Source organism: Stegostoma tigrinum, chromosome 9 (assembly GCF_030684315.1).
Source record: "Stegostoma tigrinum isolate sSteTig4 chromosome 9, sSteTig4.hap1, whole genome shotgun sequence".
Lineage (NCBI taxonomy): Eukaryota > Metazoa > Chordata > Chondrichthyes > Orectolobiformes > Stegostomatidae > Stegostoma > Stegostoma tigrinum.
Window position 1 is genome coordinate 74,780,351 of NC_081362.1, and position 25,845 is coordinate 74,806,195.

General features: G+C 41.0%; 1 protein-coding gene across 2 annotated transcripts in view; it reads right to left on the reverse strand.

Moving 5' to 3' along the window:
• LOC125455175 (ALK tyrosine kinase receptor-like) overlaps positions 1 to 25,845 on the reverse strand; it is a 977,528-nt gene that overhangs the window by 336,938 nt on the left and 614,745 nt on the right. For both annotated transcript variants that reach the window (XM_048536890.2, XM_059648635.1), the window contains exons 5-6: positions 22,698 to 22,831; positions 4,205 to 4,336 (exon numbers count right to left, since the gene is read on the reverse strand). In XM_048536890.2, coding sequence (XP_048392847.1) covers positions 4,205 to 4,336; positions 22,698 to 22,831 — 266 coding nt within the window. The remainder of the gene's footprint in view (positions 1 to 4,204; positions 4,337 to 22,697; positions 22,832 to 25,845) is intronic.

The window sequence follows — 25,845 nt, forward strand, 5'->3', positions numbered from 1 at the left end:
CATGTAGAAACTAGCCAATGTTGACGATCACTTGCATTTCTGGAAGAGTGCTAACTATGTCATATTGTTGCACTGATTCTCTGGCAGAACAGTGGAAATGCCAAAAAGCTTGTGCAACTATCTGTATCTCCCAAATGAAACTGTAGAATGCAGAATGCAGAATGCAGTCAGCAAACTGCTGCTTTCAAACAATTTCACTTGCCCATAACCATCTTTTGCATCTAGGTTTGTAAAGACCTTTTGTTTTGCAAGACACAGCAATATTTCCTCTAGGATTGACATTGAGTTGTGAGATCTCCTCAAAGCTTTATTAAGATCGTTTTGGATCGATAATATTCTCAACTTTCCAAACTTTTTCATGCTATCATGCTAATTCAATCTATAGGAGTTTCTTGATTATTCATTCTTTTCAAGTCCTCTATCCTATTTTTCAGGACTTGAAGGCAGCTGAATCTTTCCACAGCAGATACTGATTCAGTCTCACACTCTCATTTAAGCAGAGATGATATTCACGAGGAAGACGTCCAAGAACTGTAAAAACACCTTTGCAATGTTTTAGGATTTATTTTCAGCCTGATGTCCTGTGAAATGCTACAAATCTCTTCTGGTACATGTAGGATTATTAGTTCAAGCTTTGGATTTGGTCAGCTGAGATAAGTGGATTTTCCCTAGTGTCTACTCTCAGATTCTTCTCATTGTATTGGGTTCTCAGTTTTGTTTGTCCACTTGTGATGAATGTCACATAGCCTCAATTTTACCTTTGATGATTTCATTTTTGGGCCACCACTCTTTGCATAGCTTCACCTCATGTACAAAAGATTATAATCTATCTGGCATTATATTCACTTGATATTCTCATGCAGTTATCATCCTGACAATCACAAACTACTTACCACCTCAAGATTGGACAGAGTCAACCCTGTTCTACAGTATAAAAGGATTCATCAATCATTCCCTATCATTTTTAAGGAAGCTATCTTTACAGATTTACTTTGCTTCTGTCCAGTAAAGCAATTGCATGCAAAATTTCTTTAGCATCTTGCAACTAGAGCACTGCTTTCTCTATGTTGAGCTTTTTGCTGGCCCGTCTAGAAATATCTCTTTTTCACCTATTATATGGTCCTTGTTAGGCCTGGGTTATCTCACAGAAGAGCACAAAGTCTCAGAAATTCTTCCAATGATGCTCTCTAACTGATAATTGACAACAACGGAGCTTCTGCATAAGTTGTCAGCTTTCTTGAGAGTAAGTTTCTCATCTCTCAGCAGTCCAATTTTCAAGTCGGATGTCTCAGTGCTAAGACAATTCTACCTCTGATATGATCGTCTTTTAGTTGCTCAAACCCTCAAGATTCAGCACAATTTTTCCATCAAGTCACCAACTGCTAAATATCTTCATCATTCCTTAAGATTTATCATTTATAAAGGGCATCAGTGAAGATTTCAAAATGGTCTTTGAGGCCTTCAAAATTCATCCAACTAGGCTTTTCTGCTCCTCAGCAATGTCCAGGGTACACAGAAACATAGGAAACAGGAGCAGGGGCAGGCCATTTAGTCCTTTGAACCTGTTCTGCTATTTAATAAGACCATAGCTGATCATCCCATTCCTGCTTTCTTCTCAAACCCTTTGATTCCTTTATTCCTAAGAACTATATCTGACTCCTCTTGAAAACAACAACACTTTCATTATAACTCAAGCACTCTTTCTCTAGCTACTCTTTACTTGTTACTCTTATTTGCTCCAATTTTCTGTTTATCTCTGTGGCTGCCTCACAAGTTGCCTTTTAGACTGAAAGAAGTTCCAACTCTGCCTCAAATCACCTTGCCTCTCCACAGGAGCAGGGACTGAAATGTTTCAAGCCATACTGAATCAATCAAGATTACAGAATGAAGCTTCAAATTATTCAGCTGCATTTTTTTTACAGTATCTGGCTGACCTACAGCTCTCAAAATGCACATAGTGTAAGTTGCACACTCCTGACATCATTTCCTGCATGGAGATTTAATGGATTCTGCTCCTGTGCCTCAATACAGAATGCATTAATATCAGAGGTTACATGAATATTGCAGATTACAGTGTATAAATGCATTTATCCAAACATTTGATTCAAAACTTGTACAAAGAATCAAAGTTCACGCATCTTTATGCTTAGTAACGTGCATTTTAAATCCTGCATTAGATTACTTCATTTCCTACATGGTTAGTCAGCCTGTTTGGTCAGTACACCCATAGAAGAATGTGTAGATCAGGTGATTTCTCCCCAACACAGAAAGACATAGTCAAAGTGTGAGAGCTGTTGTGGTGTGGTGGTAGTGTCTCTGCCTCTGAGCTAGGAGGCCCAGGTTCAAGTCTTCCCTGCTCCAGAGGTGCACAATAACCTTACTGAACAGACAATGAGCGAATGAACCTGTCACCTTGACAACAGGAGCTACCTCTGAGATAACAAAGTGTAGAGCTGGATGAACACAGCAGGCTAAGCAGCATCAGAGGAGCAGGAGCGCTGATGTTTCGGGCCTAGGCCCTCCTTCAGAAATGAGAGAGGGGAAGGGTGTTCTGAAATAAATAGGGAGAGAGGTGGAGGCGGATAGAAGATGGATAGACCACGCCTTTTCAACCAGTCTGTCTCCTCTATCCATCTTCTATCCGCCTCCCCCTCTCTTGCTATTTATTTCAGAATGTGCTTCCTCTCCCCTGTTTCTGAAGAAGAGTCTAAGCCCGAAACATCAGCCTTCCTGCTCCTCTGATGCTGCTGGGCCTGCTGTGTTCATCCAGCTCTACACCTTGTTAGCTCAGATTCTCCAGCATCGGCAGTTCCTACCATCTCAGGAGCTACCTCTGCTTGCCTGCCTGTTTCTCAGCAGGGTTTTAACCAGGAAGGCTTGATAAGAAAAAGCACAAGTAAAAATAGTCAGAAAGCTGAATGGGCAAACGAGAAATTCACCATCTGTAAAAATTCTTTGGGGTGGTTTAAAGCTTGCTGTGGGCACTAGAAATGCACAGGAATACATAACATAATTCCTAAGGAAACCATCAATCCAGGAAATCAGAACAGCAATTCAGCATCCAAAAGCGAAAGAAGAATAATATTTTGAGTCTTGAGTAATGTGTCATTTGGAGCCAGTGTTGCAAGCAGATCTGCTGTGCTGTAGCTCCTGGCAAGTCAGATGGTTTTACTAGTTTACAATGACAGAAACCTTGTACTATGGAGTATACAACCGATTCATCTGCTGTAAAAAGAACAGGAAATGCTGGAAATACTGGGAAGGTCTAGCAGGATGTGTGGGGGATACAGAGATAACATTTCACGCCGGTAACCTTCCTGTAATCAGTGCAGATGAGAGGTCACAGACCTGAAATGCTAAGTTGGTTTTCTCTCTTCACCAATTCTGCCAGGTCTGCTGAATATTTCTGGACCCCTCTGTTTTAGTTCAGATTTCCAGCATCCTCAATATTTTGCTAAAAGGAGGCAAGAAATCAATGTTTCTTTTTCATCTTGCACTCATCAGGACGTAGACACAAGGAACAGATTTGATAAAAAAAAGGAATGCCTATTTATGCAGAAGACGGTGCTAATTAGTTGGATCGTGGTTGATAGGGAGATGCACAGGAAAAGTTAACTGTCAATATTAGTTCTCAGAGCAGGTAGGAGGAGGCTGATTGGTCAGGAGATTTTCAAGAGAATGCAGCAGAGATTGGTAATCTCCATGAACTCTTCTTTCTTGCACTGAAAAAGGTTTAATGTGCATGTGGATTTTGCTTTTTCTTTGCCCGTATATTCTTCAGTTTCTAAAATACTGAAAGGGATCAGTAAATTTATAATCTGAGTATAATTACTAGCAGTCAATTTAGCCTGAAGTCAGTGACAGTTTCATTATTGTTTAAGTGCAGGAAGATTTCTGATCCGAAAGTATTTAGAATTATCAGATTCTGATAAAGTAGCATGAAATAGCTGTCATTTTTCATTGCTTTAAATATTTAGACAAACGCTCTCCAAATTTTTATACAAGAGAGTTAGATGTAATTTTACTCTCAAGATCAACTGATATAAACTGAAACCAGAAGAAAAAAAATCTGCTTTTTCCTGACGAAATAGAACATACAACAGAGGAACATTCTGTGGTTTTTAACTGCAACCACTTAAATGTCTAACGCAGCGTCACTGGGGTTCTGAGCATGCTTGTAAAAAATAAAGCTAAAGGAACTCACTGCAGACCGTTCCTTCATCTTCAGCATTGCTGCAGTCGTTGTTGAAATCACAGAGCTGTCTTAGTTTAATAGATGCCCCATTCTGACAAGTGAACGATCCCTCGAGTGTTGTCCTAGAGCCTGTCAAAGGACCTAAAATATAACCACAAATGGAATTGTACATAAAATGCATTTTATTCCGTATCATAACGTGAGTGATTGAAAGGTCTTTATTGTACAGCTTCAATGGAGTAAGATGATTACTCCAAGGTTGCCTTTGAGAGGCCAAAAAAAATCACAGCTTCTCACTACATGCATAGTTACTGATCATGTTTATCAAGGAAAACTAAAAGAAAGGGAAAACGAATTGTGTAGATAATGTGAGCGAATCACTGTGGTAAATGTTGTTAAAGCAGCTTCAAAATAAGATGACAGTATCTACGCTGCTGGAAATCATATGAATTTTAAACAGTGAGAGAAAAAAAAGCAAAATCCGAAAGAACTGTGGATACTGTAAATCAGGAATAAAAACAAAGTTGCTGGAAAAGCTCAGCCGGTCTGGTGGCATCTGTGAAGAAAACAATCAAAGTTAACATTTCTGGTCTGGTGATCCTTCCTCAGATCAGATGGATAATGAGAGAAATAACTTGCATTGATGTATAAGGTGGGTTTGATGATGGAGGCATTTTTATGGTTTGGGAGGTTTTTCATTTTTTTCATCGAATCCCTACAGTGTGGAAACTGGTCCTTTGGCCCAACAAGTCCACACTGACTCTCGGAGCATCCCACTCAGACCCATCCCCATGTAACCCACCTAATCTACAAATCCCTGTACACAATGGGGCAATTTAGCATGGCCAATCCACCCAGCCTGCACATCTTTGGATGGTGGGAGGAAACCGGAGTACCCAGAGGAAACCCATGCAGATATGGGGGGAGAGTGCAAGCTCCACACAGACAGTCGCCTGAGGTTGGAATCGAACCCGGATCTCTGGTGCTGTGAGGCCATGGTGCTACCCATAAAATTGACATTTCACCAGCTGCCATGGATTGATTTGAACCTATACCCCAGCAGCATTTGGCCAGGACCTCCAGTTTACCAGCTCAGTGACCTTACCATTACACCACCATTTCTCATAGCTTTGCATGGAATTATATGACCAGAATTAGTTTGGGTCAGAAAGACCCAATGTGGAACTCATTGCCACAGAGGACTATGGAGGCCAAGTCATTGAGTGAATTGAAGACAAAGATAGATAGGTTCTTGATTAGTAAGGGGATCAAAGATCATAGGAACAAGGTAAAAGAAAGGGGTTAAGAAACATATCGGCTATGATTAAATGGTGGAGTAGACTCCTGTTTCTGCTCGCATGTCTTTTTGTTCTTATGGATTACCTTCTGGACCCACTGTTAAGTGAGGCTGTTCAGATTGGCCTCATTCTGGCACCACTAGCACCAATCCAGTTATCAGTTAAGCCTCACCAAATGCACACAAAAAAAAATCCAGTGGGCTTGCTTACAAGCTCCTGGAGGGTGGAAGAGATTCTTTACTTAAAGGCATGTATTGTTTGATAAATGGACCAAGATCAGGCCGACTGAACAGAAGCCCTCTGCCCATGCTGTTGTTCTACCTTTCTGCCCACAACCACTTTCCTGCATCACTCACCTCTTTCTGGTTCCTTCTTAAACCTGGGTCTTTGGGTGAGTGTCATTCCAGCAGCAGCCATCACCTTCTCATGGCACTGCTGTTCAATAGGGCTGTCAGTCCCAGATTGGCTGTCAACTTTAAACAGGCTAGGCTCTACACCCAGGGTTTTTGATCCCAGGATGAGACCCACCACTTGTCTGTTAAGTGTCTGTAATGGCACAAGATGTGACAAGCCTTCCTGAAATAGGTAACACAGAGGCCTCGTCAGCTCTCCAGACAGTGGCTGAGACCACTGTCAACTCCATGACATTTCTGTCCACAACATCAAACCAAGAAAACTGACACCAGATGCTTCACAAAAACTTAAAGCCATTCTGGAGTTCTGCCAAAATAAACAGTGAGCATGGGTGAAAGAGATGAATTGCGAAAGTGGCTGTGGGTCAGTAAAGATATTTAAAGGAAGGAATACCAGCAAAATAACATCTTGTTTGAATCTTATGAACCATTCTTACATAATGTTTGCTGAGATGGGTAGGAAAATACATTGTGAAATGGACGTGAAGAAACTGCAGGCTAGTATTGATAGGTTGCAAGTGGGAAAAAATCTGGTCAATAAAGTACAATGTGGAAAATGTGAAATTTTTCACTTTGGGAGGAAAAATATTAAAGCAGAGTATTATCCAAATGGAGAACAATTTCAGAAACCCACGGTGCAGAGGGATCTAGTTGTTGCAGTGCATGAGCCATAAAAAAGTTAGCATGCAGATTCAGCACGTAATTATGCCTGACAAAATGTGATTTTTTTTTATTATGAGAGGAATTGACTGTAAATGTAAGGATATTATGCTTCAGGTATACACAGCATCGATAAGACCATATCTCAAATATCGAGTGCAGTTTTGTTTAAGGAAAAATGTAAATGTATTGGAGGCACTTCAAAGGAGGTTTACCAGACTGGTACCTAGAATGAGTGAGTTGTCTTTTGAGGTGTGGTTGAACAGACTGAACTTGTTTTCAATAAGTTTTGAAGATTGAGGGGTGATTTCATTGAAGTATATAAAATTTGGAATATTGTGACAAGTTAAATGTGAAACTAATACTTCTCTTGTAGGTGACTCCCGATCCGGGGATTGGGGGAGGGGTATAATTTAAAAATTAGAGGTCCCCATTTAAGAACAGAAATAAGGAGAATTTGTCTTTCTCTCGGAGTTTGAGTCACTTTGGAACTCTGCCTCAGCTTGTGGTGGAAGCAGAGTCATTGAATATTTTTCAGATGGAGGGACTTTAATTTTTGTCAGGCAGGGATTCAAAGGTTAGCAGGAAGAGGTGAGAATGTGGAATTCAAAATATGAACAATTAGCTGTTATCTTCTTCCATGGTAGGAGACAAATGGACTATTTTTGCTCGTAATTAGTATCTTCAAATGTTTGTTGCCATTTTTAAAATGTATTAGGCATTAGTAAGGTTTGTTTGGTCTATAAATAGGTCTAAGATTTATCAGGATTGGAAACAATTTATTGGTATTAGGAACATTTCTTAGCAGCAGTAAGGTTTATTAGTAGTAACAAGGTTATTAATTAAAAATTGAATGGCAGGGCTGCTCCAACCTCAAGAGAGTGTACCCTGTGCTAACTACAGGATTCTCATCATGTTCCAAATGATCATTTATGCGGGAAATGTCATCAGTTGCAGTAGCACGAGCTCCAGTTTTCACAATTTGAGCAGCAGCTGGCATCACTGGAGTACATCTGTGAGACTGACAGCTATGTGATAGCATGTTTCCAGACATCATTTCCCCACTGCTTACCACAGAATCACAGAACAGTTACAATGCAAAATCAGGCCTTTGGCCTACTGTGATAGCACTCGTTTTCACAGCATTTTGACTTTGTGCTAATCTCCTGCATTTTCACCACAACCGTGTGCCTTGTTTCTGTTTAAATGCCTCAAGCGAATGCCCCAATTGAATGCACCTTCACTACACTTCCAAGCTGTGCCCAGCAGGTCCTAGCTACTCATTGTGTTAAAAAAACTTTTCTCACCGCATGTTCGCTTCTTTTGCAAAACACTCCCGTATTCCCTCTAATTCTTGATCTGTTTATGAGTGAGAACAGTTTTTATTGACTCCATCCACACCCCTCAGAATTTTAAAACTTCTATCAAATCTTCTCTTCAAAGAAAATTGTTCCAACTTCCCAATCTTTCCTCATAACTGGTGTCTCATTTGCAAACTATTTCTGTAAATCTCTTCTGCATTCTCTCTAATAAATTCACATCTTTCCTATAGTTTAGCACCTACAAGCACAACCAATACTCTAACTGAAATCTACAATAAATAAAAACTGAAAGAACTGTGGATGCTGTCAATCAAAAACAAAGACAGAAGTTGCTGGAAAAGCTCAGCACATCTGCCAGCCTCTGTGAAGAGAAATCAGAGTTTTGAGTCCAAAGACCTGTCCTCAGAACATGTGTGTGTTTGAGATCTAACAGTGTCTTGTTGAAGTTCATAAGAGCTTTCCTACTGTGGCATTCTATGCCTCTACTGATGAAACCTAGAATACCACATTCTTTACTTAACTGTATATGTACTTATACACCCAGATCTCACTTGTCCTGCACATGCCTTAGAACTGTACCCTTCACCAAATTCCGTCTCTCCATGATCTTTGTACCAAAATGCATCACCGTATACTTCTCCAATTTGGTATTCATCTGCTACCCATTCCACCAACTTGTCAATGTCCTTTTAAAATTCTACATAGTCCTCCCTGCAGTTTCCAATTCTTCCAAATTCTGTGTTGTCCACAAAATTTGAAACTCTCTTATGTCCAATGTCCAGATCATTTACGTATAAATCAAGGGTCCCAAAGTCAGCCCTGTGGAACTAAATAATAAACGTTCTTTTACTGCGAAAAATACCCATTAATCATTACTCTCTGTTTCCTGTTCCTCAGACAATTTTGATTCCAGGTTGTTACCTTCATGGTCTAGGAGTTATCTCACAACCCTGTTGGGTGACACAGTAACAAATACCTTTTAAAAATTCATATAGACCACATCAACAGCTTTGCCCTTACCAACCCTCTCTGTCACCTCTTCAAAAAATCTCCAGCATGTTAATCAGACTCAATTACCCTTTAACATGTTGAGTCTTCTGAACCAATGTTTCCTTGCACCTATTAATTCGATCCCAAATATTTATTTCCGTAAGTTTCCCCACCACCAAAGTTTATTTCACTGGTCTGAAATTGCTGGACATATCTTTACAACCTTTTTTTGAATGAGACGTAATGTTCATAAACCTGCAGTCTTCTGCCACCACCCCTGAGTTCAGAGAACACTGAACGATTATTGTTACTACTTGTGCAATTTCCACATTCTCTTCCTTCAATCTTCTTGGATGCATCTCTTCTGGACTCATGTCATGTCAATTTTAATTACCAAAACTTTACCCAATACCTTCTCATCAATTCTAAACTTTTCAAGAGACTGAGCATCTTCTTCTGTCACCATGGCCTGGACAGCATCGGCCTTGTAGGCAAAGCCAGATGCAAAGTGTTCATTGACACAGTATCCACACCTCTTTGCCTCTATTTGTAAGTCCCTCTTCAATCTCCTATCAGCTCTATTCCTCCTACTACTACCCTTTTATTACACATGTGCTTACAGAAGACTTTGGGATTTCCCTTAATGTGAGCTGACAATCTTTATTCATAACCCCTCTTTGCTTCTTGTACTTGCTTTATCACCTGCAGCCTGGGCCCTCTGTATTCACTTTGGGTCTCAGCTGTATTTCTGACTTGCCGTTTGATATGATTGACACTTTTTCCTCTTTAACTGGATTTCTAGCTCCATTATCATCCAGGGAGCTTTTGATTTGTTTGTTCCATTTTTCCCTTTTGAAGGAATAAACCTTGATTGCATCTAAAACATTTCCTCTTTGAAGTAGCCAGCTGCTCAGAGGCTCTTTTCTACTAACCTTCAGATCTAGTCTATCTGGCCCACCTCAGTTCTTGCCCCATTGAAGTCAGCTCTCTGCCACTTGATAATGTACCCATGTCCATCCCCCATCAAGATGATCTCAGGGCTCTCTACTCCTTCCTGGAAAGAAGGCCTGAACCATCCCCATCTAACATCACCCCTCCTCCACCTGGCCAAACTCATCCTCACTGTAACTGATGTCCATTTCAAGCCCACCGACTCCCACAGCTACCTAGAATACACCTCCTCCCACCCACCCTCCTGAAAAAATTCCATCCCCTATTCCCAATTTCTCTGCCTCCGCCGCATCTGCTCCCACGATGAGGCATTCCACTCCCGCACATCCTAGATGTCCAAGTTCTTCAAGGACCGCAACTTTCCCCCCGCAGTGGTCGAGAACGCCCTTGACCACGTCTCCTGCATTTCCCCTCAACACATCCCTCACACCCCGCCCCCACCACAAGCGCCCAAAGAGGATACCCCTTGTCATCACACACCACCCCACCAACCTCCGGAAACAATGCATCATCCTCCGACACTTCCGCCATCTACAATCCGACCCCACCACACAAGACATTTTTCCATCCCCACCCTTGTCTGCTTTCTGGAGAGACCACTCTCTCCGTGACTTCCTTGTTCACTCCACACTGCCCTCCAACCCCACCACACCTGGCACCTTCCCCTGCAACCGCAGGAAATGCTACACTTGCCCCCACACCTCCTCCCTCACCCCCATCCCAGGCCCCAAGATGACTTTCCATACTAAGTAGAGGTTCACCTGCACATCTGCCAATGTGGTATACTGTATCCATTGTACCTAGTATGGCTTCCTCTACACTGGGGCAACCAAGCGCAGGCTTGGGGACTGCTTTTCAGAACACCTCCGCTCGGTTCGCAATAAACAACTGCACCTCCCAGTCGCAAACCATTTCAACTCCCGCTCCCATTCTTTAGATGACATGTCCATCATGGGCCTCCTGCAGTGCCACAATGATGCCACCCGAAGGTTGCAGGAACAGCAACTCATATTCCGTTTGGGAACCCTGCAGCCCAATGGTATCAATATGGACTTCACCAGCTTCAAAATCTCCCCTTCCCCTACTGCATCCCAAAACCAGCCCAGCCTGTCTCTGCCTCCCTAACCTGTTCTTCCTCTCACCCATCCCTTCCTCCCACCCCAAGCCGCACCTCCATTTCCTACCTACTAACCTCATTCCACCTCCTTGACCTGTCCGTCTTCCCTGGGCTGACCTATCCACTCCCTACCTCCCCACCTATACTCTCCTCTCTATCTATCTTCTTCTCTCTCCATCTTTGGTCCGTCTCCCCCTCTCTCTCTATTTATTCCAGAACCCTCACCCCATCCCCCTCTCTGATGAAGGGTCTAGGCCCGAAGCGTCAGCTTTTGTGCTTCTGAGATGCTGCTTGGCCTGCTGTGTTCATCCAGCTCCACACTTTATTATTTCACTGTGAACAAGTTCTCTTTTAACTCCTCTCACTTTCTTCAGATGAAAGGTGTGGCCATGAGGACCTACGTGGGCCCCAATTATACCAATCTTTTTGTGGGAAACGGGGAACATTCTTTGTTCCAATTCTATTCTGACCCCACCCACAACTCTTTCTCCGGAATGTGATGGCATCATTGGTACTGCTTCCCACTCTTGTCTGGAATTAGAAAAGTTTATCTATTTTGCTTCCAATTTCTAACTCGTTCTCACCTTCACATTTTTTAAAAATTTATTAATAGGATAAGTATGTCGCTGGCCAGGCAGCATTTATTGCCCATCCCTAATTGCCCAGAGGGCAGTTCAGAGTCAACCACATTTGTTTTGGGTCTGGAGTCACATGTTGGCCAGGCCAGGAAAGGATGGCTGTTTCCTTCTCTAAAGGACATTAGTGAGCCAGATGGGTTTTTCGCGACAATTGGCAATGGATTCATGGTCATCATTAGAATCTTAATTCCAGATAATTTATTGAATTCACATTCCACCACCTGCCATGGCAGTATTCAAACCCAGGCCCCCAGAACATTATACAGGTCTCTGGATTTACAGCCCAATGATAATACCACTAGGCCATTGCCTCCCCTAACCTAGTCCACCTCTGACTCCTCCCTGACATACCTTGCTATTTTCTGTTTCCATTTCTGGGGACAGGCTGTCCGCCAATATTCATTACAAACTGACCAACTCCGATAGTTATGTTGACTTTACATCATCACATCCTGCTTCCTGTATAAACTTTATTCAATTCTCCTAGTTCTTCTGTCTCTGTTGCATCTGTTATCATGATGCCAATCTTGACAAGGGAGGCTTCACAATGTCCACTTTCTTCCTCAACCACAAATTGCCCAGTACCTCAGCCATGTCCCACCCATCTCCCACACTTTAGCCTTCACTCTCATTTTCCCTTCCACTACAGTGATAGGGTGTCCTTTTTCCTCACCCACTATCCCACAAACATCCACATCCAGAGGATCATTAGCTGCCATTTCTGCCACTTCCAGCCACAATTCCTCTCCTGTATCTTGTCAGCCTTCTGCAAAGACTGTTCCCTCCAGGACATCATGGTTCCCTCGTCCTTCACTCCCAACATGTCCCCACAGCTCCACGGCACCTTCCCCCAACAACTGCAGAAAGTGTAACACCTGCCCTTTTACCTCTTCCCTCCTCAGTATCCAAGGGCCCAAACACACCTTCCAGGTGATGCAGTGCTTTACTTTCACTTCATTCTATCTAATCTACTGCATTTGCTGCTCACAAAGTGTCTCCTCTATATTGGGGAAATGAAGTGTAGACTGGCTTTGCAGAACAGTTATGTCAGTCTACGAGAAAGGCCCTCAACTTCCAGTTGCCTGTCATTTCAACACACCACCATGTTTCCTGGTCAACATCTCTGTGTCAGGCTTGCTGCAGTGCTCCAGTGAAGCTCAGTGCAAGCTGGAAGAACTGCACTTCTTGTTCTGTTTGGGAACTCTCCAGCCTTCTGGACTTAATATCAAGGTCACAATTTTAGAGCTTTAGCGCCTGTTCCCATGTGCTTACCCCACCCCCATACACCAGGCTTTGTCATTGGCAGCTACTCATTGTCAACTACTAATAGTCCCCATTAGTAGCTATTCATTCCCTCAGACTGACCTTTACCCACTCTTTTATCTATCCAAATGCTTTTCTCTCTCTTTGGCCTTTCATTTACTCTCATCCCTTTCCTCAGTCCATTTTCTGCACAAATACCAGCTTTCCCTAGCTATCATCAGTTCTGAAGAAGGGTCACTAACATGAAACATTAACTCTGATTTCTTGCCCCAAATGCTGCTAGACCTGCTGAGATTTTCCAGCAATTTCTGGTTTTGTTTCTGATTTCCAGCACCCACATTACTTTCGGGTTTTTTACTTCATTGTGCTTACTCTGGATCGACCAATTCCACCATCATCCTAAACTTTATGACACAATGGCCACATTTCCCAAATGTTACTTAATGTCATTTAACCTACTTGGCCACCTCATTTGTAAGAAGAGGTCTAGACTTCTTTTTACTCATTGGGTTGGACTTAACTGTAGAACATTCTCCTGAACACAATCTAGGAATGCTTGTCCCTCACTGCCCCTTATTTCACCGCCATCCTGGTCTGTATATTTGTAAATTAAAGTCCTCTATTTATATTACACTGTGATGTTTATAACTCTCTGTAATTTCCTTCCAGATTTGTTCTTCTATATCTTTCCCAATAGTTGATAGTCTATAGATTACCCTGAGCATAGTGATTGCACCCTTCTTATTCCTTAACCTTAGCCAAATCAATTCTGTTCTTGATCTCTTTGAAACATTCTCTTTCTCGAGTACTGAAATGCCTTCCTGAACCAAGAATACCAAAGGGTCTAGGCCTGAAATGTCAGCTGTTGTGATCCTAAGATGCTGCTTGGCCTGCTGTGTTCATCCAGCTCCACACTTTGTTATCTTGGATTCCCCAGCATCTGCAGTTCCCATCATCTCTGGACCATCCCACCTCCTTTGTTTCCTTTCTTATCTTATCTGAACACTTTGTAGCCAGGAATAACTAACAAACAGATCTACCCCTCCTGAAGCCAGGTCTTTGTTATCGCCACAACATTGCAATCCCACAAGGCAATCTGCATCTGTAATTTCCTAATTTGTTGACAATGCTATATGCTTAACAGTGCATAGGAAGAAAATGAATGGGAAACTATTAGAATCTCAAAAAGAAACAGGGAGGTCGTACACGTACTCCTTTTTCAAGCAGCTCTAGGGAGTTGGGACCTCAAAAGATCAAACAAGTGAATCTTAACACTTTGACAGCGAGGGACAGATTCCAAAACAGCCTTTGTTGCTATTGTGGAGGGTTTAAACTAACTCAGAAATGTGGAGAGGGAACCAGTCCAGTATCAGAGAGCATAGGATAGTTGGGGAGAGAAAAAGTATTAGATCAAGGACTAATAAATTAATAGATGGGCTCTGAAAAAGGGAGAATGAAAAAGAGTGAATGCACAAAATGTGGTTAAAACAAAAATGGTGAGTTGCAGACACAGGTTGCTGTGTGGAGTTATGATGTCGTGGTTATAATGCATACCTGTCTCAGGAAGGACAGGACTGGGAGTTTCTTGCCACAAGGTGTTACAACACCAGTAAAACTGTACAGTTATGGATTTGTCAACCCGATTTTAAGAAGCTGTCCATTTCAGGTTTAATACAGCTATTGTCATTAAATAGCGGTGAAAAATTAACTGAGCTAATAGAAATACAGTCAGACCAGAGTTCCAACTTTATGTCCAAGACTTTTTTTAGAACATTTCAAGTAATTTGAATATAAAACAATTGAAGTCTACTGCTTATCATCCATTCACAATGCCTCAAAAGTGGAAGTGGGCAGTCTTTGTGCTGGAAAGGATATGCGGTCAGAAACAATGTTGGGGGGTTGGTCAGGAAGCTAAGGTTTTAAAGAGCCTGAGAATGAGACAAAGCGAGAGAATGTTATGGAGATTGTGCCGTTGGCTAAAGAGATAGCTTCAGTCCTCCCAATATTTAGCTAGCAGAAATTATCCTTTTCTCAAGAATAGATATTAGACCAGTAGGAGGAATAGAATTTGTCAAGAGGTAGAGCTGGATGTCATCAGTTTATGATGGAAGTTGATGCGAGGTTGGTGGTTAAAATGTCAAAGGAGAGGCATGTAGTTGAGGAAGTGGATGATCTAAGATCCTATTGGGACATGAAAATGGCAAAAATTGTTAGAATTGTTAGAAATGCATAGATATGTAAGAATGAAATCATCTGAAAGCTAACCACTGAATTGGAGGGCAGCAGAGAGATAAAGAGAGATTGAAGGTTTATTAAACTTCTTTTCAACAATAATTAAACATATTGTGAAAGCTTCAGGGAGAATGAAGAAAACAAGGAAGGAAAGGAAAGTTACCACTGTTTGTGACTTCAGTTGGTTCCATTTCCACGTGATGAAAGAGCCAGTAAACTGTCAGAAGGGATTCAATTTTGGAATAATCAGTCAATTAGTCATGGATCCAAACAGTGGATAGTAAGGGTGGTAATGGGCAATAGTTCGTGGTCAATTTGATTATTAAACAATATGAGTGTATATGTTTTATTAAAGAGTCAAGTTATAATATTAGTGAAATATATCATTGTGCAGCATTTGAAAAATAATAAATCAGACCAATAGTAATGTAGTTAGATTAATGAATTTGGCTAGTTTGTAAAGTACATATTGCACACCTGCCAAGTGAGAAAATTCACAATAACGGATGAACAGTTCCAAATAGTTTAAGGAACCATAATAAGAAGGTGAAGATGCAAATAACAGCCAAAAACAGTAATGTCTGCGCTGTGCTTAGACCAGAGCTACTGTTTAACAATAATAGAATAATTTGGAATCATAGAATATTGCGGTACAGAAGGAGACCATTTGACTCATCATTTCTGTACCAGCTCCTGGAAGAGCTAATTTAAATTATAAAAACCGAAAGAACTGCAGAAGCTGTAAATCAGGAACCAAAACAAAGTTGCTGGAAAAGCTCAGCAGGTCTTGCAGCATCTGTGAAGGAGAAAGCAGAGTCAACGTTTTGGGTCCGGTGATCCTTCCTCAGAGTAGTTCCGAGGAATGGTCACCGGACCCGAAACGTTGACTTTGTTTTCTCCTCCACAGATGCTGCCAGGCCTGCTGAGCTTTTCCAGCAACTTTGTTTTGGTTCCTAATTTAAATTATGTTCCTCACATGACATTTCAGAATTTTCACTGGTTTCAGGAACATAGTTCAAAATTTGACCCCTTGTCTTAGAAAAAATTGTAAATTGATGTAATGTCTTTCCTATAACTTGAAAACTAATAGTCATATTAAGTTCAAATGAATAGACTCTAAACTTTGTATTGAGGAGAAAAGCTAAGGTACACAAAAAAAATTGTGCAATAAGGTGATTAGAAATTTTGAAGGGAATGTGCACCCTCCAGATGCACAAGTAATCAGGTTATGGCATACATGCTCAGCAAATGTTACTTTCTTGTCTGTTTTTGGCTCAGTTTTTAGCATCATTCCCAGTGGCTCAGTGGTTAGCACTGCAGCCTCACAGCGCCAGGGACCCGGGTTCGATTCCCACCTTGGGCGACTGTCTGTGTGGAGTTTGCACGTTTTCCCCGTGTCTGCGTGGATTTCCCCTGAGTGCTCCAGTTTCCTCCCACAGTCCAAAGATGTGCAGGTTAGGTGGATTGGTCATGCTAAATTGCCTGTAGTGTTCAGCGGGGTGTGGGCTATAGGGGGATGGTTCTGGGTGGGATGCTTCAAGGGGTGGTGTGGACTTGTTGGGCCAAAGGGCCTGTTTCCACACTGTAGGGAATCTAATTTAATCATCAAGTGAACAAGCCAGATGTTCTGAGAAGTGGCAATCGCAGACAGATTTCTACCCGATACCTATTCTTTTCTGTTAGAAGCGAGCTCTGCATTTCTAGTCAGCAATTCTGAATCTGGATCTTTCAGAAACACAGCGCCTGTCTGAAATTGAACAGTGCATCTGCAGTGCAGGACAGTGGGGGGTATGTCAAACAACATCCTTGTTTTGCAGCAGTCAGTGTATCATGTCCAAGCTGGGGGAAGGTGGCGGAAGGGTATTGGGCTGAGACCAGAGTTACTTCAGCTGGGGCTGCTGGGAGAGGAGGTGGTGGCTGTTCAGAAGGTAGTTGTCAAATGGCCAGGGGTTGTAAAGGATTGGTGGAGGTGTAGCTGGGGAGATCAATAGTGAGTTGGAGGTCAATTTAGTCATTACCTTGAAGTTAGGTAAAGTTTTTCATCGTCTAAAGTTGTCTGAATAACTATTAGATTAACTAAAGCAGAATCTCCAACATCCCTGAATTTAATTGATTCGTTTGGAAGGTTCTAGACACAGGGGAATTGCACATCAGAATCTTCAATTTGACAGGCAATTGCCTCACTCAATCAAAATTAAAATTAAAACTAAAATTCTCACACAATCCTGATGTGCAACTCCTGTCTGTGCAGTTCCAACTTCTGTTTGAGCATCGAGCTATCCAGGTATAAGGTGTGGAGCTGGATGAACACAGCAGGCCAAGCAGCATCAGAGGAGCAGGAAAGCTATCCAGACCTGTTCACAAATGTTGTGTCCCACCTTAACAATAGCTTGGGCTAATGACACAAACGTTAATGTTTTAAGACAAAGGATCTAATTTCTTATAATCAGGAACAGGGTCTCAAACTCAAAAGGGAAAAAAAACTAGGTTCTTTTATTTCCTTAACTACGGGGGTTTCTGCTATAACCTCATAGCTGTGTTCCGACGCAACTCCGTGTTCTCGAAAATTGTGCTACAGAAATAACAGGGCCAATGGGAAAAGCGGGGCAGATCACTAAAACAAAAATCACTCAACATTCAAACACTCAAACTCTGTGTGTTTGTGTGTGTCCCTTGCTCCTTCCATGGACATATATCTTTTGCTCCCCGCATCCATCGCTAACTCTAGTATCTAATCCGGCCCCCTACAGTACCTACAATCCCTAAAGCCCTTTTTTCCCACTAAGACTCTTGACCACCTACAATGCTCTGTAGCTCTGTAACATTCTAGAGCACCTGTCAGCCTCCCTAAGTCTAACTGTAACTGTCCCTTCAATTCCCACTATCCTCATAACTTTCCACAGCTGGTATAAACCTCCCTATCTCTGTAACCTCCATCTATCCCTTTAACGCCCACTATCACTGATACTCGCCCTACATTTGCAACAAGGCATATGAAATGAAAGCATTAACTGGAGTGAATAGATGTGATCTAACCGTCATTGTGGAGATGTAGCTGCAGAATGACCATGGCTGGGAAGTGAATATTCACAGTCCTGCCCATGGATCACCTATTGTACTAGCCTGTTCTACAGGAACCACTGTCCTTTCCCAGTCTTGCTTAAGTGACTGTTCTCCAATTAGAACTCGAGAATGAATGTTGCTAAGCTATCAGCTCCACAGCCAAACAACCCCGAAGTTCTCCTCACTGTTGTACAATAACAGGTTCCTGAGGAGGGAATTGATATTTCAAGAACAGGTACTTTCACTATTTTTGTATAAGTTTATTAAGCTAGCTTTGATGGCAGCCATGAAACCTCGCATGCAGGTCTCATCAGCTTTTGAGTGCTCCATAGTTATTTCATCTGAGAGCAAAGGGAGGGATTAAGATTTGTATTTAATGTCAAAGTTAAACAGAGACAGATAAGCAATTTCTTAAAATAACGGCAAATTGTAAGCATGTGACAGTGAGGTTGGATTAGATTAGATTCCCTACAGTGTGGAAACAGGCCCTTTGGCCCAACAAGTCCACACTGCCCCTTGGAGCATCCCACCCAGATCCATCCCCCTACAACCCAAACACCCCTGAACACTATGGGCAATTTAGCATGGCCGATCCACCTAGCCTGCACATCTCTGGACTGTAGGAGGAAATCGGAGCACCCGGAGGGAACCCACGCAGACACGGGGAGAATGTGCAAACTCCGCACAGTTACCCGAGGCTGGAATCGAGCCCCGAGCCCTGGTCCCTGGCGCTGTGAGGTTTTGTTGAGAAAGGCAGGTGTGCTAGACCATGAACGTAAATAGCACAACAATGAGGAGGTTGTGCTAAATCTTTATGAATCAATGGTGAGGCTTCAGCATGAATATTGTGGATCAAAGAGAAACATTCAATAACAACCTTGAGAAACAAATCGAATAATTTCTTGAAAACCAAGAAGTAAGTTGAAGGGGAAAGAACAGTGAAGTGGTACTATTTTGATTCCTTTCTAAAAGCGCAAGTCCAGTGAACTAGAAGGAATTACGTTATAGCCAACACAAAGTTCACGTTGTGGAAATACCATTCCCCTATTTGTCAATCTCATTACAGCCAATTTGTGTTGCTGGAACGTGTGTTATAGCAGAACCCCTTGTATCTGTGATTAGTATTGGGAGCCACATATTCCATCCAATGTTTTTGCATTTGTAGAAGTATTTGCCATCTGTATTGAGTACCAAAGATTCATAGCCAAATACTGTGTATACACAACGACGCTGTGTAGTCGTGACAGGAAAATTCAGGGCAGTCCAGATGCCTTTGGCAGAAAATGCCTTTGGCTGTTGTAAGTGCTGATTTCAATTAGCAAACATAATACATTGACTGGGTGAGGAAGACGAGTAGAATGAAACGTTTATACTTGATGTCAATGATGTTATATCAGCAAACTATGTTGGTATAATAGAATTATACCGTAGAATTGATAAAGCAAACTAAAGAATTCATGAATATAGTTAAAAACAATGTCTTAGTATTAATGAAGTAAGTATATCGTACTAATAAAGTATGCCAAAATATTAGTGAGACATCCTGTACTGATGGAATATTCTGCACGACTGTTTAAGTCCACCGGCATTAGGATATGTTGAAACATTAGCAATGAATATTGATAAAGCATGTCACAGTTAATGGTAGGGTCTTGGGGAGAGTTGTCGAACAGAGAGACCCAGGGGTCATGTACATAGTTCCTTGAAAGTGGTGTCATAGGTTAATGAAGAAAATGTTTGTCATGCTTGCCTTTGTCAGTCAGAGCATTGAATACAGAAGTTGGGACATCGTGGTACAGCTGTACAAGACATTGGTAAGGTGACATTTGGAGTACTACATGCAATTATGCAATAGAAGGATGTCATTTCACTGAAACAGTTGTAAAAAAGCTTTAGACGGATGTTACCAAGACTGGAAGGTTTAGTTATAAGGAGTGGTTGGATAGTTTGGGACTTTTTTTCCCTGGACTGTAGTGGGCTCAGAGGTGGCCTTATAGAGGCTTATAAAATTATGACAGACATCGAGAAGATGATTTGCCAAGGACTTTTCCCCGGGGTAAGAGAATCCAAAACTAAAGGGCATAGGTCTAAGGTGAGAGGCGAAAGATTTATTAGAGGCTTGAGGAGGAACTTTTTCACAGAGGATGGTGCATGTATGGAACAAGCTGCCAAGGGACGTGGTAGAGGATAATCATTTACAACATTTAGAAGACATTTGGACAGGTACATGGATAGGAAGGATTTTGGAGGAATTTGGGACAAATAAAGGCAACTGAGACTAGTTCCGTTTAGAAAAGCTGGTCGGCATTGATAAGTTGGGCCGAAGGGCCTGTTTCTGTGCTCTATGACTCTATGACAGTACTGGGAGAAATCTGATGAAATAATATGTATTATTAATGGGCGTTGTTGTGTCAGTGAATTATTTATTTTAACTAAGCATTTGAATTCGGAACAGGAACAGGGCATTTAGTTCCTCCAGCCAGAACTGTTATTTGATAGGATGGGGTTAACCTTAACTCTACCTTCCAGTCTATACTTAAGACTTTTGTTTTCCTTGCTAAAAAAAGAATCTATCTACGTCAGCCTTAAAAATATACAACAGTTCTACCTCCACTGCTGTCAGAGATAGAGGATTCCACATATACCACGTATGTGCCACACAAATGCCAGGCTATAACCATCACCAACAAGAGACAATCTAACCACTGCTCCTTGACATTCAATGGTGTTACCATCACTGAATTCCCCACTATCAACATCGTGGGAGTTATCATTGCTTAGAAACTCAACTGGATTTACTATATAAATGCAGTGGCCACAGGAGCAGGTCAGAGGCTAGGAATAATGCAGTGAGTAACTTATCTCCTCACTCCCCAAAGCCTGACCACCATCTACAAGGTGCAAGTCAGGAGTGTGTGGAATACTTCCCACTTGCCTGGATGAGTGCAGCTCCAACAACACTCAAGAAGCTTGACACCAGCCAGAACATAGCAGCCCACTTGATTGGCACTGTGTCTACAAGCATCCACTCCCTCCACCACTGACGCCCAGTAACAACTATCTACTATGTACTATCTACAAGATGCGCTGCAGAAATCCATCAAAGATACTCAGAAAGCACCTTCCAAACCAATGGCCACTTCCATCTAGAAAGACAAGGGCAGCAGATATATGGGAACACTACCTTCAAGTTCCCCTCCAAGTCACTCATCATCCTGGCTTAGAACATAGAACATTACAGCGCAGTACAGGCCCTTCAGCCCTTGATGTTGCACTGACCTCTGAAACTAATCTGAAGCCCATCTAACCTACACTATTCCATTATCATCCATATGTTTATCCAATGACCATGTGAATGCCTTTAGAGTTGGCGTATCTACTATTGTAGCAGGCAGGGCATTCCGACTTGGAAAAATATCGCTGTTCCTTCACTGTCACTGGGTCAAAATCTTGGAATTCACTCCCTAATGGCATTGTGGGTCAACCCACGGCAGGTGGACTGCAGTAGTTCACCGCCACTTTTTCAAGGGCAACTACAGATGGGCAGGAAATGCTGGCAGCCAGCAATGCCCACATCCTGCAAAAAATGATAAAATAAAATTAATGACGCTTAGAGAGAAATAATTTCTCTTTATCTCCATCTTAAATGGGATATGCCACATTTTAAAACTGTCTCTTCACTCTTATGCATCTTGTCAAATCCCCTCAAGATCTTATATGCTTCAATAAGATCACCTCTCATGCTTCTAATCACCAATGGATATAGGCCCGACCTGTTCAACTTTCTCTCGGAAGATAACCTCATAATCTTCTTAAGATAAATGATTTAAATTTAGCATTGGTTAACTATTCTTAAACATGCTGAAGGATTAGTGATGAGTGATAGGTACCAATAAAGCAATTTGAAGCATGAGTGAAGCATCTTGAGTATTATTTAAAGATGTAAGATTTGTGAACATGTTGAAGCATTAATGAGATACAGTCAAGCATTAAAAACTAAACATTAATATATTGTATGATAGTATTAGGCAAGTATGTAGAAGCATTTGGAAAATACATGATAATAAAATGAGGCTTGTTAAATTACGTTGTCAGTTTAGTGATGCTTATTGCAGCAGTAATAAGATATAACATAAGTATATTTAAGTATTAGTGAGATCTGAAACAGAATGCATTAAGTAATTGGAATGATATTGTATTATTGATGTATAAGTTCAAATATCATGGGGCTAAAGTAACGGTATTGGCAAGATAAAAGTAATGGCATAATTGAAACAGTGGTAAATTACATTGAAGAGAACAATGTCTGAGTAGGAAATGTGTTAGAAATTATTTCTTTCTCCCTCCTTTTCATCAGTAATCTCAAATGTCAAACTTTACTCAGTGAACTAAGATAATTGATCAAAAAGAAAGCTTACAAGCAACTAGAAGAAAAGAAATATTTACGTTAACATTTTGTGAAGCAAGTTTTAAATATTTAGTTTGTTGCAGGCAGCATTTAAAAACAAATCTCAGAGCTGTAGCACCCTGGCTGTTTTCAAGCCTGAACATTTACCTTCATTGCAGTTTTTCAAAATTATTGAGTCCACAGCTGCCAACTCCCAGATTCTTCCGTTATTTCTTTTATATTCCAAAGAGATCCGGAAAGACTCTTCCAAACATCCTACTCTCCCCTGAAGCACCGTCCACCTGTACCAGTCAAAAACATTAATAATACAGAAAGAAAGAGTGAAAGAAGGCTTTGTGAATCAGACCGGCACAAAGACAATCTACTTTTAATTCAAGTCAGAGTTTCATGCCTTTATATCAAACTGCCTTTCAACTCATGTCAGTATTGACTTCAACTGTTACACATAAAGAGAACTGAATTCACACAGGAGCAGTGATATTTTGAGCCTTTGCACAGGACTATAAATCTACTTTTTATATTAGAACCCCCGTGATATATTAGAACTGCAACCCATCAGAAGGAATTTCCTCTGTTGCACTATTCAGTTTTGGTTGGAATAACCTTAGAGACAATGCTAAATGGGGTTAGAAAATTCCCCCTGTTGGCTTGCAGTGGTCTCAACCATCTGACCCTCAACACTCTATTGAATGGCCACTCTTCTCTCCATATCACTTACTGAAGTCTTTCAGTTGGCAGGTAGCATGAGAGGACAGATGATGGCTCTTGCTAGCACAATGCGGGAAGCCTATTGATTGTCCTGGTGGAAGGAAATGCTTATTTGCTTTCTAGCCACATCTGAACTACAGGAGCAGCAGCTTATTGAAACCTTTCTTAACAAAACTATAAAAGAAACTTTTGGAAAATGTTGTCCTGTTTAGTAGAAGTTTCTCCACATTTTGCTCCCTGCCAACTTTGGACACCATTACTGTTATGGAAATACAGTTAAAAAACTTGTATTGACTGTTCAATGATCCATGACTAAGGAAAATACCTCAGAGAATGGAATTGAGATGTATTATTCTAATAACAGTTGCAAGATCTTTCCAAAAAGATATCCAAAGCATGATTTAATTCTTCAAAATATTTGATTTATTCAGTAATTATACCCAATAATAAATGCAATTATGAGATGGTTTCAATCCACTAAACATCAGAACCTTACAATCTTATAGAATTGCATTTTGGTTTATTATTGGGATGATTAAAAAAAAGTAAAACATTTTACAGGCACATAAATAATAAAACAGCTAGTCATGATGGGAATAGGAGCACTTAATGATGGACTGGATAATCACAGGGGCAAGGATAAAGAAATGGCAGAATCATTAAATAATTACTTTGCTTCAGGCAAAGAGGACAGGTGGTCATAATATTGGCTGAAGAGATTTAAAATGAAATAACTGATTTCATAAAAACAGTGCAATATTAAATAAGCTAATCAAATTTGAAGAGGCGAAAACCCTCAGCCCCATGGATTGCATCTGCTCATTTTAGAAGTATCTATGGAAGACATAATAAAGGCATCACTACACATTTGTAATAATCGGTTTGAAGAAACTGTAGTGCCAGAAGACCACGAGATAGTTTACCTCTAAACTTGAGAAAGAAAGTAGAAAATATCTAAGGAATTGCAGGCCAGTCAGCTTAGCATTGGTGGAAAAACAATGGAGCTTCAATTATAAAAGAGAATACAAGAACCAGAAGCACATAAAAGTTAACAAAAAGTCATGAATGTAAATTTCAAATGAAAAATTTTTCTTGACCACTGGTTAATTTTGTTTAAGAGACAACTGAACATAGAACATAGAACATTACAGCACAGTACAGGCCCTTCGGCCCTCGATGTTGTGCCGACCTGTCTTACCGATCTCAAGCCCATCTAACCTACACAATTCCACGTACGTCCATATGCTTATCCAAAGATAATGCAGTAGATTTAATTCATCTTGATTTTCAAAAGCTGCTTGATAAGACGCTAAATTACAGACTAATAACTAAGGTCAGACAATGCAGAGTCAGAGGGTAAATAGAAGAATGGTCAGCTACTCAACTGAAAGATTGAAAACAGAAAGTGAGGGCAAAATGCAATTGTTTAGAATATCAATTGGTGGAAAGTACTGTTTAACGATCATTTTCTGGATGCACTTTATATTTTTGGTTTAAAAGCACAAAAAGTCAAAAGGGTTTTATATATATATATAGTTGGGTGTGTGTTGCTCCTTTAAAAGAGTAGGTCAGGTGACCCACAGGTGGGAGTTAGTGGGGTGGTCTAGGACTGACTGTGAAGCTGAAAGAACGCACTGTAAAGTGTTCCCTCTTAAAGTTTACCCTTCTTCTGCCTTGTGTTCTATTTCTGGTTCTAGTAAACCACAAACACAATATTAAAAGCACCATCACTAAGTTTGTAGATGATACAAACTTGGGTAGAGTAGGGCGGTTACTATTGAGAGTGGACTGATATCAATAAACTTGCAGAATGGGAAACAATTGGCAAATAGATTTAATAGAGAAGAATGAGTGAAAATAAAAGGAAGTTGCTTGACATTTAGAAATAAGTATCTAATTTGGATAAAGAACAAAGGATGCACAAATAAACCATTAAAAGTACTGATGCAAGATAACAAGGCCAGTAAAAATAATGCCAAGCATCAGAGTTCATTCCCAGAGGAATAAAAAGGTAAATGTGGTGATTGTAACAAGATCAATTTGTCACATTACATAGAACATAGAACATTACAGCACAGTACAGGCCCTTCGGCCCTCGATGTTGTGCCGACCTGTCATACCGATCTGAAACCCATCTAACCTACACTATTCCATGTACGTCCATATGCTTATCCAATGATGACTTAAATGTACCTAAAGCTGGCGAATCTATTACCGAGTTGGCGAATCTACTACCGCAAATCTACATTGTAGGATAATAGGTCAGCACAACATAGTGGGCTGAAGGGCCTATATTGTGTTGTACTGTTATATGTTCTATATCAGCCAGGTGAACCTCATACATTATGAGTTCCCTGATTGGGGCTGTTAATCCAGTCCAATTAGGGAGCCCTAGCTGACAGAAATAAACAGAAGTATCAGACATTCTGTTCACTCTGAGAGCTGGCCCTCAGGGAGCTGGATCAGTGTCAAGGATTCTCCATTATGTAAGCAAAGAGTGACTTGGTGACAGGATACCATCATGGCATTCCATGGAGTTATTTCTGTAAAGACATTTCTTCCCCAAATCTTTTAAATAGGTTGCTAC